The sequence below is a fragment of the Abrus precatorius genome, unplaced genomic scaffold, assembly GCF_003935025.1.
Source record: "Abrus precatorius isolate BTA unplaced genomic scaffold, Abrus_2018 Scaffold1, whole genome shotgun sequence".
NCBI lineage: Eukaryota > Viridiplantae > Streptophyta > Magnoliopsida > Fabales > Fabaceae > Abrus > Abrus precatorius.
Genome location: NW_020874291.1, coordinates 557,125 through 576,200, shown reverse-complemented (window position 1 = coordinate 576,200; position 19,076 = coordinate 557,125). Strand labels below are relative to the sequence as shown.

Genomic DNA, 19,076 nt, shown 5'->3' with positions numbered 1-19,076 from the left:
ACCTTGCACTACCTTATAAAAGAAAACCAAAAGTAAGTTAAGAAAAATAAATTTAAGCATAGTTCTATGTTAATTCGATTTCATTGATTGAAAATATAAAGCCAACCTGCTTCTCACTAATCTACATGTTGTGTCATTAAGTTACAACTTTCGAAGAATTTTTTATATTCAATGCTCATGTAATAAATCTAAATCCTCATTTTGCAGGTTGCCTTTAACTTATTCAAGATGACAGATTTCATAATATCCATTGCATCCAAACTTGCTGAATATTTGGTAGGTCCAACATTGCGTGAAGGACAATACTTGTTTTGCATTGGAAATTTCTCAAGAAATCTTCAGAATGAAAAGGCGGAGCTTAATTCAACAAAAGGGAAGGTGGAGGAACAAATTGAGGAGGCTCGGAAGAACGTAGAAGAAGCTGAGAAGGCTGTTAAAACATGGATGAATGATGTGAATAAAATCATAGAAGAAGTGGAGAATTTGCAACGAGAGCTAAATGCAAACAATGGCTGCTTTCGAGGGTGGTGTCCTACTTGGAAGCGATACTGTTTGTGCAAACAATTGCCAGAGAAAATAGAGAGAATGAAATTGCTGAATAAAGAAAGTACATTCAATCCCTTTTCACACCCTCTCCCACCTTCAAATTTTGAAGTTTCTTCTTCTGGAAATTTTATGCTCTTCAAGTCTACAAAGGAGGCTGAGTATAAACTTTTGGAAGCTCTCAAGGATGACAATAACTATGTCATTGGGCTGTATGGGATGGGAGGATCAGGAAAAACATCCTTATCAAAAGAAGTGGGCAAGAAAGTAAAGAAAGAAGGGATTTTTGATCATTTCATATTTACCACAATTTCCCAAAATCCACAAATCAACAATATTCAAAATGAAATCAAAGATAGCTTGGGATTTGAAGTTAAGGAAACAAGTATTGCTGGAAGGGCAAAGCGATTATCAATGAAAATTAAAAGTGGAGAACGAATTTTGATAATTTTGGATGATGTTTGGGATAAGCTTGATTTTGAAGAAATTGGGATTCCTACTAAGGGTGACCACAGAAAAGGATGCAAAGTCCTTATGACCACACGTCGTCTAAACGTATGTGTTTCGATGGATTGTACAGTGAAAATTCCCCTAAATCTCTTATCAGGAGAGGAATCTCAGCATTTGTTCAAAATGCATTCTGGCATAAATGGTGCATTGAATGAAGTGGCATTGGAAATAGTTAAGGAATGCAAAGGGCTTCCAATTGCAATTGTATCTGTGGGAGCTGCTTTGAAGGAGAAGTCTGACAGTTGGTGGATATCAGCATTGAATAATCTAAAGCATTCAAAACCAGCCGATGTGGATGAAGGTGATAGAAATGCTTTCACTTGTCTTAAATTAAGCTATGATTATTTGAGAAGTGATGCAGCCAAGTCAATCTTGCGAATGTGTAGTATGTTTCCAGAAGATCATGAGATTGAAGTTGAAGATCTGTTTAGATATGGAATAGGATTGGGAATACGTGAGGAAGTTGACTCTTTTGAAATAATAAGGTGCAAAGTGAATGTGGCAATTGAAGATCTCATAAAATCTTCGTTGCTAGGTTATTCTGAAGAAGAAAAGAAACTTGTAAAAATGCATGACTTGGTTCGTAATGTAGTCTTGTGGATAACATGCAAAGAGAAAAAAACCATTGAGCTAAATCTTAAAGAGCTTTTAAAGACACAAATGCTACACGAATTTTTAGAGGATGAAGCTGTTAAAGAGTCATATGTTTTATCTTTATGGGGATTGGAGAAAGATTCGGTTCTTCATGAATTGAATGTTCCAAAACTTGAGGTTCTTTTGTTGAACTTCGATAAGTATGGGATGTCCTATACACTGAATCTTTCAAATTTATCATTTGAAGGTGTGAAAAAACTCAAGGTCATGGCAATAAATGGGTTTTATTATCGGAGGTCAATATTGTCATTGCCACATTCAACTCAATGGTTGACTAATCTTCAAACTCTGCGATTGAGGGGGTTGGAATTGGAAGACATCTCTTTTGTTGTAAGCCTGAGGAGCCTTGAGATTTTGGACTTACAATTTAGTCAATTGAAGGAACTGCCTAATGATATTGGCAAATTGAAAAAATTAAAATTATTAGATCTAACACAATGTGAAATTCTTGATCAATGTTATGATGAAGTGATTCAAAAATGTTTACATCTAGAAGAATTATATATCTATGGTCGTCGGCTAAGCTTAAAGTCATATGAAACCTTGGAGAAGAATGATAAGTTATTCAAATTGCAAAGCTATGTTATAAGTGTTGGGGGATTCAATCATTTTCAATATGGTAGAGACAATTTTCCTAACAGAGTTTTCTACATGGAAAAGTTCAATACTTCAAATCCAGGAAAAGTTACCAAGGCTCTTTTACAAAGAATAAATACAGTTCATTTATTTGAACTTCAAGGAGATTGTAAAAGCTTCTTCCCTGAAGTGGTTCAAGCTGTAGGAGGCATGAATGAGTTGACTGAGCTCCGTCTTGACAATTGTGACAAGATAGAATGCGTCATCAATAAAATTTCTCCACATGAATTAAAATTAGAAAAACTAGAATTATCTTCTTGTATTGACTTGAAGAGCATATTTTCAACGAAAAGCAATTTATGCCATCTCAAATGCTTAAACATAGAATCATGTCCTAAGTTGGCATCACTTTTCCCAATGTCCACTGCCGAAAATCTTTTGAAGCTTGAAGAAATGAAGTTGTCAGGGTGTGACATATTGGAACATATGATAAGAGAAGAAGAAAGTGGAATTAATACGGTTCAAGAAATACTTCCAATCCCTGACAATTCCTGCCTTGGTGAACTTGAAGAACTTCAGCCTCACAATTCTCATGTTTTCCTCTTTCCTCTTTTAAGAACACTCAAGCTAGAGAATCTCCCATGTTTTCTGAAAATATGCGAGAAAAACTATTACCCACATTCGCCATCTACAGAGAAACAACAACTTGTAAGTTGTACTTTCATGAATTACTTCCTAAATAATATCCTTGTTTTTTCCGAAACAGAGGATAGCCATTTTGTTAGTTACAGAAAATGGTGTGGTATGCTCCATGATGTTGATTGTAGTTCTTGTGACAAAAATAAAAGGAGGGCTATTTGATGTAACAACACTATGATAATCCACACAAAAATAACATTGTATGATTTCGAAAATTGGAAACTACTAATTAATTATTTAATCTAAATCGTGGTTTTGATTTCTTTTAATATTTTTTGTTCTCTTTTATGTAGAAACCAAGGACAAGTGGGGTGAATGAGAAGCTAATGAATGGTGATGTCTCGACTCTACAAATATCTGTATTGGGCTTCCAACATCTTCGAAGTTTAAAAGTGGTTAAGTGTGAAAAAGTGAAACATCTATTCTCAATGGATGTCCTTCATATAAGACTACCTCACTTGACTGTCCTATACATACGTGAATGTGATGAATTAGAGGAAATTATTTTGGATAATGGGGAAACTCAAAATACATACAATGTTGAAGGATGCTTTCCAAATCTTCGAGAGTTAAAGGTCATCAAATGCAATAAGCTCAAGAGACTTTTCTCTTTAACCATTGTTGGAATGCTTCCACAACTACAACATTTGGAAATAGAAGATGCTACTCAATTAGAGGAGGCCTTTAGTCATAAAGCTAAAAACAACAAAGAAAAATTTGTACTCCCAAACCTGTGGCGAATAACACTTGAAAACCTGCCTGTTCTCGTTGATGTTTGTCAAGGGATGAAGTTACATGCGGTGAAGCTTCATCACATTGAAATCGAAGCATGCCCCAAATTGCCTCCAATTTCAGAATATTTACAAATGGTACTGATGAATCTTTAATTTTCAAAAGCCACATAAAATGCTTATTATCAAACAAATTAAGATTATAAAATGTTATTCATGTATAATCTTAGGGTAACTTTTTTTTATTGGAATTGTAGGGCATAGAGGGATATGATGAGGCCATGTCTACTCAAGTCTCCGATTTTCAAAACAAATCATTTATCTCAAGTGTAGAAGTGTTGTATTTAAGAAATATAAGCAATCTAATATTTCTATGGAAGGGGCCGTCTTTAATCAATTTCCACAAGCTTCAACACCTAACAGTAGATAAATGCAGTAAATTGAAGAGTGTCTTTTCCGTCCATGTCATTAGAAGCTTTCCACAATTGAAAACACTACGTGTTTACGATTGTGAGGAGTTGGAGAAAGTAATTCCAAATGAAGAGGAGAAAGAAAGGCAACAGATATGCTTCCCAAAATTGTGGTCTATTTCAATTTATGGATGCAACAAGTTGAAATGTGTCTTCCCTGTGTCCATGATGAGAGATATGCCAAAATTAAGGCTCATGTACTTAGGGAACTGCTCTGATGTAGAGCACGTTTTTGGAAGTGTAGACAAAGCCACTGATTCACAAGTCACAGAACTGATGCTTCCAAATCTACAAGTACTTCACCTCCAAGAATTGCCCAACCTCGTTGACCTTTGTGGAAGCTTACACTCTCAATATCACTTCAAGGATTCGTGTTCTATAGAGGTGTATGGTTGTCCAAAGTTGAAGGTATTCATTATACACTCAAACCTTAAAGATAGTATTTTTATCAATGTTTATCAATAAAATATTCCAAGAAAGAAAAAATTGGTTATTTATAATTAACATATTTTCTTATCAATTTTTTTTTTATAACTCAATCGACTAGTGAAACTCTTTTCAATTGTCAACTATTTAAGTTGTGTTTGCATTTTTTTTTCTGTTAAAATTTTTTAATTGATGTTTGATTAGTTAAAATCATTGTTTTTTTTTTATCAATGTTTGATTAGTTAAAACCAGTATCTTTTGCATAAAAGATATAATAAAATTAGTGGAATAAAATAAATTTTCTACGTTTAATGGTTAGAGAAAATTTCTTGCTCCAAATTTTTCTAAATAAAATTATGTAAGCTGTAAAATTTATTTTGAGTACTTACTAGTTACCATGTATTTATTATTTATTCTTTCAATTTTGAGTATTAATTTTAATAAATTACCTCTTTATTTATTATTTCAGCGAGCACCAAAAGATGAGCAGTACGAGTCACAAGAATATTGATTAGTTTATTTTTAAAGATCGTCAGGACACTTCAGGTAAAGACAAACATAAAATTCTGAAAATATTTATACAGATAGATAAAATAAGAGGACAAAAAATTAAAGTGAAGATTGAATAATATCAAATTATAAATTGATTTACATTATTTATTTTCAGAATTTATTCTTTAATTTTAAATATTTTATCCATGTATATTTCTTAATAAAATAGAATATTTATTTTTTACTAAGAACAGATCTTTAGTATTTTTTATTTTAAATTATTTAACAATTCAATATTTTTTATATTTCTAAATTTTATCGTATTTACAAAAGAGATTAATTTTGATACCGTTAATCAATTAGTGATTAATCAATTAGAATACGTAAGGAAAGATGTGCTTAGTCATTATATTTAGTTCAGTACTGATTTCAGGTATTAAACTTTAAGTTTAATTATACTTTTGGTCTCTTTAATTTAGATTATGCATATTTTAAAATTTTTCTAAAGTTATTTAAGTTTTTTTAAAAATTAGTAGTTTATTTTTTATTAAATTTTTCTATCTAAAACTAATCATTATAAATTGAATGGATTAAATTGTATTATATTCAAAACTCAGATCAAGATATCAAATTTCATAAAAAAAAATTAAAGAAAAATCTTAAAATTTTCTTTCCTCAAAATCACGTTCTATCAATAAAGACTAAATTTACTTAATTAATTTAAATTTTTAAAAAAAATCAAAATTACAGATATTTTAAACTGAAGGAATAAAATTACAATTAAACCTAAATTTTATATTAACATCAATTCTGGTCCTTTCATTTCACTTCTAATTATTGTTAAAGATAACATTTTTAGAAAAAAGAGAGACTCTTTGCCCAATAAAGTTTCATCTTTAATTGTGTTTTTTACATTAGCCACTCCTCAATCCTCACACTTAACCCTCTGTCCATGGTGACCAATCTTATTTTAATTTTACTTTTATGCTGAGAATAAAAACATTAGCAATTTTTGCTACTACTTTAGTAATGATTATAAAATAATAGACCTGATATTTTATTCTAATTATTCCAATATGAATAATATATATTTCTATAATATTTGTGTCTTGGACTTTTTCATTCTAAAGAAAGTTCATAATAGAATTAAATTGACGGTTCCATTAATAATGAAATACCCAAGTTTATATTGGATAAATTTTGAATCAACTTATATGTAATTGGTTTAAATAACATTGATCACATATCTATTATGTTTCTGTCCCATGATGTCTGACCTGTATGTTTGTATATCAATGATTTATGTTTATAAAATATTTTTGACAAAAAAAAATCTCTAAACACTGTAATTAATTATAGTAAATATTAGCTTTAGTATATCATAATTAATTAATAATTATTGATGAAGAGCCTCGTATATAACCATCATGGTTATAGGTGTGGAACTTCATATAAATTATTAATTAATAGTTATGTTTAATGTAAGTAATAATAATATTCTTACTTGAAACGTGTTTATTATTTTAATAAAGACAAATTTATGTTTTATTGAGCAAATTTTTGACAATTCTATCTATCTATCTATAAATTGTCTTATTATATAACTCATATTGTGTCTCTTATTTATTCCAGAAAATGAAGCTTGTATTGAACCAAATTCATATCTTTACCAGACCTTAATTCTAGGCTTCTTGGGCAGACTATGTTGCAGAAAGGGCTGCTACCATTCTTGCTTATATTTTGTTCTTATGTTATTTTTATTATACATAATACTTCTTACTTCACATACTTAAAACGCTAATGTTTTAAATTTTTTATTTGATTTTCAATCATTCTTCCTTCTATCAATTCCTTCCATTTGGCTTTATAAATTACATATTTATAAGACTAAACAAACAAACAAACAAAATAAATGAAAATAGTTGAACATGTACATATTAATAACACATCAAATAGTAATTATTTTACAAACTTGTTTCTCTTTTACTTAATTATAATTTAGCCCTTAATGTTTCATTAATTTTTTGGTACCTAGAAAAGCCTTGTTCACCTGAGACATTTGAAGTGTAATGCCCCGAATTTTGATAATATTAATTATTATTATTATATATATATATATATATATTCATATGTGTGTTGATTTATTTAAAAATGATGTTTTATGTGTGTTAATTACATGGATATGTGTATGTATGACTGGTTGGGCTGAAATGGGCTAAGTGCCAAAGTACAGGGCGAGATACTGGGCTGTTCTCGCTGTAGCGAGAAGGCCCTAGGAGGAAGGACCAGAATTGTCGCCTTCTCGTTGTAGCGACAAAGCGACAGTTTGGGGTGAATTTCTGGGTGCAGTCTCGCTGTAGCGAGATTTTGCAGAAACCAGAGTGCAATTTTCTCTCTGTTTTCTCGCTGTAGCGGGAATGTCGCGACTAGAAAAGGATTTAAAGGAGGCTAGGGTTCGGGGAGAGTGATTTCTCCCTCTCTCTTTGAAATCCCTTCGATTCTCTCACTTCCAAACTCTATTCCACCGATTAATTGCCTCCAAAGCCGTTTGGGAGCGAGATTGGAGCTCGAATTTGTGTGGGGAAAGCTCGAAGGTGAGTTTTAAATGGTTAGGGTTTTTGTTTTTCCTTCCTTTTCTCTGTTCTTGGTAATTTTCAGGGTTCTCATGGAATTCTTCCATGTGTTTAGGCTGAAAGCCGTGTGGGGAGCATTTTTGTGATTGAGTTCGGGCATGGGTCTTCAATCCAAGATAAGGGGGGACTCTACCCTACTCCTTTATGTGTGATTTACTGATATTTTGTGTGATATTATGATGTGGCTGAGTAGAGGGTAGGAAATTGCTGAGATATGTGATGTGGGCACTTGTGCCGTTTATACATGTGTGTATATTTGAATGAATATTGTGAAAATGTGGGCTCGAGGGCCGTGTAATATGAATGAAAATAGGTTAGGAGCCGTGTGTGTTGAATGAATTATAGGCTATGCGCTATGTGTGCTATGAAAATGAAATGTGGGTCTAGTGCCGTAAAGTTGAACAAATATGGGCCTAGTGTCATGTATTGTTAAATGTGGGCCATGTGTTGTATACTGAAATATGTGTTATTTAACGCTGTTGTAATGTGTTGTGAATGATTCAGCGATACATTGGGGGTATGGGAGATGAGGACGGTAGAAATACCTTGGGGAAGAGGGAGTAGTGGTGACACCGACTGTAGAACGGATACACCACGGGCCATACACTCTCTTCCTGACTAGACTTCTGACCATTACCTTTGCTGAGCGACCTGTGACTGCCCACGTGGTATCCGTGAGGTGGGGGTAACCGACGACCATTTATGGTGTAAATCTGTGATCACAGTGTCAATGTGAGTGTGGCTGGCGTGAGTATGCATGGGTTCATGAACTGTGCTTATGGATGGATAATGATGTCTGTGCTTGTATTTGTTTAACGTATTGATAATGTGCTGGAGGTGGGACTCTATGCTTAATTGTATGTTTTGGTAGTATAGAATACTCACCCTTACATTCATTTTTCAGGTAATCAAGATGATCAGCACCAAACTCAGTGAAAGGGGCGGATGAAACTGCTATAGGACTAGGATTTTAATTTGAAACTAATGTATTTGAATGGGTCCTATAGTAGTGACTTGATAGAAATTGTAACCCCTTTCCTTATTTTAAAATATTTGATGAAACTAAGGGTTGAGAACCTTATTTGAAATGAAATTTATTTTATTTTGAATTTGTGAAATTATGATTTATTGAAATTAAACATAAGATGTTACATGAAGTATATCTACTATAATAAGGAGAAAAATTAAGAATTCTTTTATTAGACTTTTAATCAACAAATATAGTACTTCAAGAACACACAAGCCTTCTTTCGGCCTCTTCTTGTTTTTTCTCAAAATTTAAATTGAATAAGCTTGTGTTTGAGATGATCCAACTAGCTGAACCATATGCATTTTCAAAATCAACTTTAAAAATCGTATCCTCCTTTGTTTTTCATCTTTTTTTGTAAAATTGAAAACTCAATATATGATGACTATTTTTTAGAAAGTAAAAAATATATCAGTAATTGCAATTAAAAAAAGACTGAAAACAACCTCTCAAACAGGTAGCCAAAAATAATCGAGTTCACATATAACTATTTCTGTCACACCCTTAATTTGCCAAAGCATCAACCAAAAATATTTAGCTCTCCATAACACATTTTGATCAAGTGGGGTATACAAATATTTAGATTGATAATGTATTAAAATTTGATTTAATTTTTAATAGTCTCATCTTTTTATTTATTCTTATCTAATAAATTAAATTTTTTACTATTCATAAAAAATTGTTTTATGAAAATTGTTTAACAGCATGAATGATTAGTGTACAAAAAGTATATAAGGAGTCACTAACTCATCTAGAAAATCAAAGGTTTTTGGACATATTTCATTGAATTTAAATTATAAGTTAATGCAATTAATTGAGAAATTCAATAGAATGTTATATTTGCTTGAAAATTCATGAATCACTCATATTCTGATGGCTGACACTTTTATTTTGAAGAGATTAAAAATAAATTTGCAATTGGACTTAAAAGTTAAAGATGAGTGCTGCAGGACTCATTTGTGAGAACACGGATTCCTGATTGTGGGGACACAATGCTGACTGAGCATATAAAAGCAAAAATTTTCTGAAAAGGCAGCATCTTGGCATCTTTTATTTCTTTCCTTTTTAGTACATTCCAAAGTGCAGAAACATAGGGTTTTTACATATAACTTACGTAGAATATGGTAGTTAGGGTATTTTTTTTACATCTTTGCTAGAGGATTTTTATGGGAACTTAGATTTCATCTCATTTTCTCTGATTTATGTAATGAAACGGTAACTTTCTCATTTCATCTATTTGCTGTAAGCGTTTCTGTAAACATGAATTCAGTATTTGTAATATATTTCAGTTTTATATTATCTCCTTGCATTATGACTAGCTAAATATCTTTGGATTGAGTGAGAATGAACCTATACTTTTACCCTTTGCAATGAACAACACTAAATATAGATCAAGATACATGCTTTAATCTAACATATTGATTCTAAATTTAATGCTTCCTTATTTTTCGTGAATGTGGTTGATGAAAAGGAGTTTATTATTAGAAAGTAATAAGCTTTCTTGGATTGGGATTAATTTGCTCATTATAAATTATCAAGGAATAGAAATCTGTGATGATGTGGTCAATGGATTTATTTCTTAATGCTGAATGTTTTGAGTTATGTCTAAGGAATTAGAACAATAGTTTCATTTTAGAACTAATTACTAAGGAATTGGGGTTAGGTATTTTAGAAAATTCGACCATTACATGAAGTTGTATTTTGAGTTATAAATTTATTTGTATGCAAATGGAAAGGGATAAGGGATTCCGAACTCAACCTGTTTTTAATTACATTTAGACCCACCTCCAGTAATTTAGATATTATATTCTGCAATTATTTTAATTATTTCTCCACTTTTAGTCTCGTAGTTTTTGTTCATTTATAAATATAAATTCCAACACTTTCAATTCTGTTTTCACAATTCTGCACTTAGTAATTTTACATTCTGTTCATACTTTGTTTTGGTGACCCAAGTAGTGCTATTCTTGTGGGTTAGTACTTAGCATTAATCCCTATGGACAATAATTTTTTGTTACTTCAACGATTTGGTGCACTTGCCAAATAGTTTATCAGTATATATTGTAAATAGACTATGATTTCTATTGGCCAAGTCCTCCTCCTCTTCTTCTTCTTATTATTATTATTAAGAAGTTAGAAATGCTTTTTGATCCCACATCAATCATTTGACTTTGGTTACCACATTGATCGTCAACCACCTATCCACCTAAAATCTTATCACATTGAGGGTGTGTACTTAAAAGGATTCACCAGTCAAATTTCCACTAATTTGGACATTGAAGTGTTTCTTACAAAAAACCATCCCATTTAAGATTATTAAAGTATTGTGATAATCCTTTCTCAACCTCCAGAAACCACCAATACCATGTATGTAGGGTTAATTTTAAGTATTCAAAGATAATAAATTTTTAAATGAAAGATACTAGTAATCAAATTTACATTTTAAAACATAATAAATATTATTTTAAGAATCTTATCCTTTAAGATACTATTTTTAATTTCCTTATCCTTATTGCAAGTTAATATTTTCTTTTAACTTATAAAATGAATCTCATAACAATTTAAGAAGTAAATATCATATTAATATATTGATTTAAAATCTTTTTTAATAAAATGATCGTTAACAAGACTTATATTTTTTAATCAATTAATATTATAAATATTCTTTTTATCAATTTGCTCTTAGCTTGACAAAGAAAACTACCTTTTCATAATTTTAGAGAGTAAATTAACAAATGTATATGATTTTAGGGAATAAAATAATGTATTAATCTTTATTTGTATTTTTCAATTTCTGAGTTTTTTGTCGGTACAAATTTTTTTTCTAGGTTAACATTCTTGGATCTTCCTAAATGTTAATGGGTGATTAATATGAAGTTTGCTTCCGTTCATTTGTTTCACAGTTTAACATTGAAAGCAACATATCTGATTCTTGGACCTAATTATTACTTAAAGCTTTTTTCGATAAACTAGTTGAAAGTTTATAATTAGTATAATTAATAAGTTATTTTTTAAAAGCTATTAGCTTCTTTTATGTTATATATATTCCAAATGACTCAACTATCTTATTTTATATATATTTTTTCCTTCAAAATCACATTTGTTTACGAAAAAAGAAGAAAAGAAGCAAAGTATCTTACTTTCTTTTATTTGTTTTACGTACATTTTAAAACTTGGAACAACGTATCTTAACTTCTTTACTCAAAACACAACTTCTCACACACCCTTAGTTAATCTCCTCCATTCAACTATCTCTTTGGTTTTCTCATCATATGCACATTTCAAGAGCACAATTGTATCCTATAGCCTGCGATTAGAGCAAAGACTATAGAGGTTAAATTATGCAACTCTTTACATTGTTCCCATTTTATCAATTTTTGCACAATTATATATTTTGCCCCCAAAATGTGAAGCACGAAAATTATATTATATACCTTTTTAATTACAAAATTGATGTAAGAAAAATTTCATTTGCATTCCCAATATTACAAAAATTTTCTCACATTATTGCTAATCTGTAGCTACTCTCTCTAAAATTCTCATTGATATTTTGAAGGATGAGGACTGATACCCTTCTTTGGCCATTTTTGTGAGAAAATCTCACGTATAACCTTATTCTCATGCTTTTGAACTTTCCTCTAATTGTAGTTTTTTCTCCATTTTTGTTTTGGTAGAAAATCATAGACAAACATTTACTATATACATTCTCGTGCCATTACGGTTTAACTGAATTGCATACTATTTAAAAATTAACTTTTAAATCTTGGTTTCATGCGTAAGAAGGGAAACACTGCATCGTGTATTGATGATCTTCGAATGAAACAGATGTCTCTCCAAGCCAAGGTTTAACTGAAATTCAAGGTACAAATAGACCATTAATTAATCTTTTAACTCAATGAGCATGTCTAAATTTTGTACACTCTTATATGTAATTTTGATACTCATCTGACCTTAATTAATCTTTTGCAAATAATTTTCTTCCAATAAATAGTTTCAACTCTGCAAAAAGAAGAGACTATATAATATTGACACGACAGGAGTGTGTATATCATTCTTTATGATTGGGACAGAGTCCATACAACATCTACAGGTAAAATGTTGTAACTCTATCTTTGCCATTGTTATTTTTCACATTTTTAGGGTGTTTGTACATTGTAATTATGCTATGTGTAACTAATAACTACACAGTTAATTTTATTAGCTTTTTATTGAGTAATTTTACTCTAAAATTATCCATTTAAATTAAAGCTCCTATTACATATATAACGTTTACAAATTTAAAATAAATATACAACTATTTGATATCACATTTATGGTGTGAGATCTCTCATGTTTCCAACAATAATTTTACGTGATTCCATTGTAAAAGATTTGCATGATTATTTTTTTTTTTCTCTTAAAGACCTTTTTCATTACCATTTCCATCCATTTTATATTAGAAAACAAATAAAATTACACTATACAGTCATAGAGGCTATGATCAAAGTCTTAACGCAATTCATCTCTCCAACTACGTGACTTTTTATCAAACATCTTTAGCATTCAATAACATGATACTAATTACAAATTCTTTATGAATATCATTGATATATAGGAGTAAATTTTTATATAACATCTTTATCAAACATCTTGTTGCATGATATCATGTTTTTGCTTACTTATCTGGTCTTATCCTATCATAATCTCTACTTACATGTCTATCTTTGCCTTTCTACAAGAACCTTGTTTCTTTTCTTTAACTAGTAATTGATTTCTAATTTTATTGTTACATGTCCTATCTTGACTCATCCTAGTTCATGTCTCTCTTTGAATTATTACAAGGTCTAAATTCCTTTTTATTAATTAAGGCTTACTTTCCAACTTGTTTTATATTCTATACTTTAATAAACTTTATAATTTAAACATTTTATATTTTTAACATGAAACTTAACATACTAAATCAAGTTTCGAGGATTAAGGTTTTACTCTCCAATTATGCATTTACTTTTATCATACTAAAGTGATTAACGTACTGCCCTCCTTTACCTCAAATTCAAGTGGATTGAATTCTCACCGAAAGGAAGTTGAACTTGCAAAGCCTTGATACTTCAATGATGTATTAAAGAACTTCCCCAAAAGGCTATGAAGGTTTCTTAGTGTTTTAATTTTATCTTTCAAGTTTAAAGATGAAACTTGGAAAAATGAGTATTTAGGCAAGAGTTTTAGCAAAAGAGGTGTTTCTGGTTGAGAGAGAGTTTCAAGAGTGAATAGAACTCTTGGTGCAATTTAAAAGAATATCTTCATCTAGCTCCCTATTTATAGGCAAAAAATTTAATGGCTTGACTTAACTAATTACACAATTTAAGTCTTAGTATATCCTAATTAATTGGATTTAGTTTTAAATACCTTAAAACCTAAAGTAATTTGGGTGTGTAACTTCACAACCATGCAACTCCTTCACAAGACAAGCATCTTACTTGTTAATTTTATTCCTTGCCAATCCATGTGTTTTTTGTTAGATTTTTCTTTAATTCATTATGTAATTTTCATTATGCAATGACTATTATGAAATTACTTTTTTCCTTAGAGATCTTAATTTACGTTGCTCTTACAACACAATATATTGTTCTCATACAATTAAGGGTTTAGAGAGTACTAACCTGAATTAATTGTTCTTTGATGTTGCCTCTCTCTTTGATGTCGTTGATCCCTTGGTATTTTCTCCAACTCTTTGGTAACTGCTCTTTGATTTATATGAAGGGAGAGGGGAGGGTTTCTTTATAATTGTATTTACAATTTTACCTTCAATGACTCTATATTTTATATTTAACCACCATCATATTAAACCCTTAATTAGAGTCATGTTATAAGTTACATAGGCCACTATAATAAGATTATTAAAATAATCTAACATTTTTAAGTTTTATTCTATGCTTATTTAGATTAATTTTACTTTTTTCAATAAGTTATTTAGGTAAGTTTCATTAACTTGTTCAAGATGATGCAAACTAATCGAACGATCTAGCATGTTAGTTGGTGTGTAAAAATTGATTACTGGGCAAGTGTACCCGTTGTCAGAGTAATATTATGAAAAATAGAGTACCAAGTGTTGTATTCACAAGGACTGTTATTAAGAATTACTTCTTTAATTGCACAATTGTTAATAAATATGAAAAATAATTTTTTTTGATAAAATTGATAAAAAATAAAAGAATAATAAATTGAAAGGAACATATTTCTTATAATAATAAATTATAGAAAAGTATGACTAAAGGTATTCAAGAAAAATAGGCAAGTATCTAAACTGTAAATCCTCCTAAGTGTCCAAATAACTGAAATTCTTCTTCAACTACTTAGTTCTAAACCCTTATCGCTGCAGGAAATTCTAAATTAAATCAATACATTTCTCAAGGATAATGATTCATAACCCTCGGTTGATCAATCAGAATCTCTTTCTTAATTAATACCCCTAGGTTGCATTAAGTTCATTATGAATTCCATAATTAGGGTTAATCCTAATACCGAAAACTTATGTCTTTCTATCTCTAGAAATACATTCAAGTCTTTTTAATTGAGCAATGTCAATTTCATGTAGGAATTTTACTCAAATTCAAACAAAAAAATAAGATGGAAAAAAATGATACTACTCAATTAAACCCAAGAGAAAAGAACATGAAATAGCATTAGAAGAATTCCAGAAAATTTGGTCAATTAGGATTCATTACGTCTAAATACTCAAAGGAAAATTAGAACCTAAACATCTTCAAACTAAAATTACAAAAGAGATGAAATAAAATGCTTGATCCCATCCTCCAGCCATCTCTGAGTCTTTCTTCCCTTCAAAATCGTCTCTTTTTAGGTTTCTGTGCCAAGTTCCCTTTTATATAAGTGGCCCAAGGGCTCATCTTCTCGCAGAAATTTAAATTCTGACGTACGTTAAAAGTACACACTCATGTACACGGCCATGTACTTTGGCCGTGTACATCTCTGATCTCTAATAATTGCACTTCACAACTTTCTTGAAAAGTACATGCCCATGTACACGGCCATGTACTTTGGCCGTGTACATCTTTGGTTTTGATGATACACTTCAATTGATGCGACCAGTGAGATACACGTTCATATACACAGACATGTACTTGCCCGTGTATATCTCTGCCTTAATTGTGTTCTTGATTCATGCAACCAGTGAGATACACACTCATATACAAGGGCATGTACTTTCCCATATATATCTCTGGTTCTTTGTGTGTTTCAATTCCCAATATCTTTTAAAGTTTTCACTTCTTGATCCTTTTTCCTGAAATATAAATAAAATGAAATTAATAATAGTAAATTTTCTCAATGAATAGCTTAAAACTCTCAATTATCATTTATGAATTACAATGTAGAATCAAGTATAGAAAGCATTTATCATTAGTACATAGGTTGTCATTGAGATTTAATTCAGAAAAGCCAAATTCAACACCCATCTTAGACTAGGTTATAATTTACCCTTATTTTTAGTTATTATTTATTTTTAGTTTATATTATTTTCTTGCGTGGCCAATTCTTTGCCATACATGTGGTCGGCCGTGTAAAGGGAACATCCTAAGGTGTCTGGTGCATTCTTGTTTACAAATTAAAAGGAATGATTTATAGTAGAATTTCAAGGATATTTTGGTAATCTCACTTTTAGATATTTTAGTAAATTCACTTTTAGAAGTAAGAATATTTTATTTATTTATCCACTAATCATGATTAATTACCATTAAACAAGATTAATTAGTATTTAAATGTTTAGTAATCTTTATTTAATGTGTAGCTATTTTATTATTATTTTAGAGTAATTTTTTTAATTATATTGTTTCTCTTATATTTAAAATATTTTATTTGGTTCCATTTATGTCATAGAAAATAATTTCTAACTCGTACATACAATCTGTTTAAGGTTTAAATCATATTAAAAATGATACATTAGATTCTATTATAAAAACGAAATAGTAAATAATAAAGATAGAATTTTATTTATATTCAAAGAATTTGAAATATTACACGTTAGAAATCCTAAATTTATTTGAGTCTCATCTTTTATAAAGATATCTCTTGTATAAAAAAAACATTTTTTTTTTTTTTTGCTAATTTCAAGTATTGTTGCTTACTTGTTCTTGCACTTTAACCATTAACAATTCAATTAGTTTATATATAGTTGGGAACCCCTAAAAGATAAATTTTATGATTCATGAAATTCGGTAAGAGAACTTTTCTAATGTTAAACTTTCTTGGTGGCTTGAAATAGGAGAGTTGTATCAAAGCATAAGATGAAATAGGATCGTTTTTGTTGTTGTTTTTTTTTTTTCTAACGTTCTTAAAAAATTATATTCTTTTTTTCGTTATATTTTAGTAATCTTTGTTTAATATTCTTTTTTAGAAGCTTAAAAATATTTTATTAAAGTTGTTTTATTTTACTCCTTAAACTATCTTATAAAAGAATACAAAAATTAAGTTTAGAAAAATAAATTTAAGTCACAGTTCTATGTTAATTCGATTTCATTGATTGAAAATATAAAGTTCTCGCTAATCTACATATTGTGTCATTAAGTTACAACTTTCGAAGAATTTTTTATATTCAATGCTTATGTAATAAATCTAAATCCTCATTTTGCAGGTTGCCTTTAACTTATTCAAGATTACAGAATTCATAATATCCATTGCATCCAAACTTGCTGAATATTTGGTAGATCCAACATTGCGTGAAGGACAATACTTGTTTTGCGTTGGAAATTTCTCAAGAAATCTTCAGATTGAAAAGAAGGAGCTTAAATCAACAAAAGGGAAGGAGGAGAAACGAATTGAGGAAGCTTGGAGGAAAGTAGAAGAAGCTGAGGAGGCTGTTGAAACATGGATTAATGATGTGAATAAAATCATATTAGAGGTGGAGAATTTGCAACAAGAGCTAAATTCCAACAATGGCTGCTTTCGAGGGTGGTGTCCTACTTGGAAGCGATATTGTTTGTGCAAACAATTGCCGGAGAAAATAGAGAGAATGAAATTCCTGAATAAAGAAAGTACATTCAATCCCTTTTCACACCCTTTCCCACCTTCAAATTTTGAAGTTTCTTCTTCTGGAAATTTTATGCTCTTCAAGTCTACAAAGGAGGCTGAGCATAAACTTTTGGAAGCTCTCAAAGATGACAATAACTATGTTGTTCCTGTTTAAGAAACACTAATTTTCTGATCTCCGCTTGAGTAGGATGACGTTCTTCCCTACGTTACTGACGTGGGGAGGGTACCTGCAAAGGCACTCTGATGCTTAAGTCAGGTCTCGGTTTTGAACAATAAATGTTATTTAATATTTAAACATCAATCTTTTACATGTACTTTTTACCTTCCTTTTATAAAAAATATTATGGGCTTGCTGAGTCAGCTCTAGTTTTGGCCCTTTGATTAGAGTAGATAATAATTTGATTGTTAACCTTAATTGGGTTAATTACCTTTGATCCTAGGCGAGAGGGTATTCAGCTTATCTTGACCGTACTCGGTTCTCTTTTCCTGTAGGTAAGGCCGAGTAGTGTCTTATCCGGTACATATGTCATTGGTTTCTATGGGATAGGAGGATAAGGAAAAACATCCTTATCAAAAGAAGTGGGCAAGAAAGTAAAGAAAGAAGGGATTTTTTATCATGTCATATTTACCACAATTTCCCAAAATCCACAAATCAATAATATTCAAAATGAAATCAAAGATTTCTTAGGATTTAAACCTGAGGAAACAAGTATTTCTGGAAGGGCAAAGCCATTATCAATGAGAATTAACAGTGGAGAACGAATTTTAATAATTTTGGATGATGTTTGGAAGAAGCTTGATTTTGAGGAAATTGGGATTCCTACCGAGGGTGACCACAGAAAAGGTTGCAAAGTCCTTATGACCACACGTCGTCTACGAGTATGTGATTTGATGGGTTGTAAGGTGAAAATTCCCCTAAATCTCTTATCAGAAGTGGAATCTCAGCATTTGTTCAAAATGCATTCTGGCATAAATGGTGCATTGAATGAAGTGGCATTGGAAATAATTAAGGAATGCAAAGGGCTTCCAATTGCAATTTTATCTTTGGGAGCTGCCTTGAAGGGGAAGTCTGACAGTTGGTGGATATCAGCATTGAATGATCTAAAGCTTTCAAAACCAGTTGATGTGGATGAAGGGATAGAAATGCTTTCACTTGTCTTAAATTAAGCTATTATCATTTCAGAAGTGAAGCAGCCAAGTCAATCTTGCGAATGTGTAGTATGTTTCCAGAAGATCATGAGATTGAAGTTGAAGATCTTTTAGATATGGAATAGGATTGGGAATACGTGAG

At 30.6% G+C, this 19,076-nt stretch overlaps 1 protein-coding gene across 1 annotated transcript; it reads left to right on the top strand.

Moving 5' to 3' along the window:
* The first annotated feature begins 228 nt into the window (after window positions 1-228).
* Window positions 229-17,939, top strand: LOC113857448 (probable disease resistance protein At4g27220). Its single transcript, XM_027489363.1, has 5 exons — window positions 229-2,991; window positions 3,050-3,085; window positions 3,276-3,851; window positions 3,971-4,591; window positions 17,388-17,939. The coding sequence occupies exons 1-5, from the start codon at window positions 229-231 to the stop codon at window positions 17,937-17,939; spliced, it is 4,548 nt and encodes a 1,515-aa protein (XP_027345164.1).
* Window positions 17,940-19,076: the final 1,137 nt, after the last annotated feature.

Coding starts and splice junctions, on each gene's coding strand:
- LOC113857448 (XM_027489363.1), top strand. CDS start 229: ATGACAGATTTCATAATATCCATTGCATCCAAACTTGCTGAATATTTG. Junction 3,086..3,275: donor TAGTTACAGAAAATGGTGTG/GTATGCTCCATG, acceptor TCTTTTATGTAG/AAACCAAGGACAAGTGGGGT. Junction 4,592..17,387: donor ATGGTTGTCCAAAGTTGAAG/GTATTCATTATA, acceptor CTCATTTTGCAG/GTTGCCTTTAACTTATTCAA.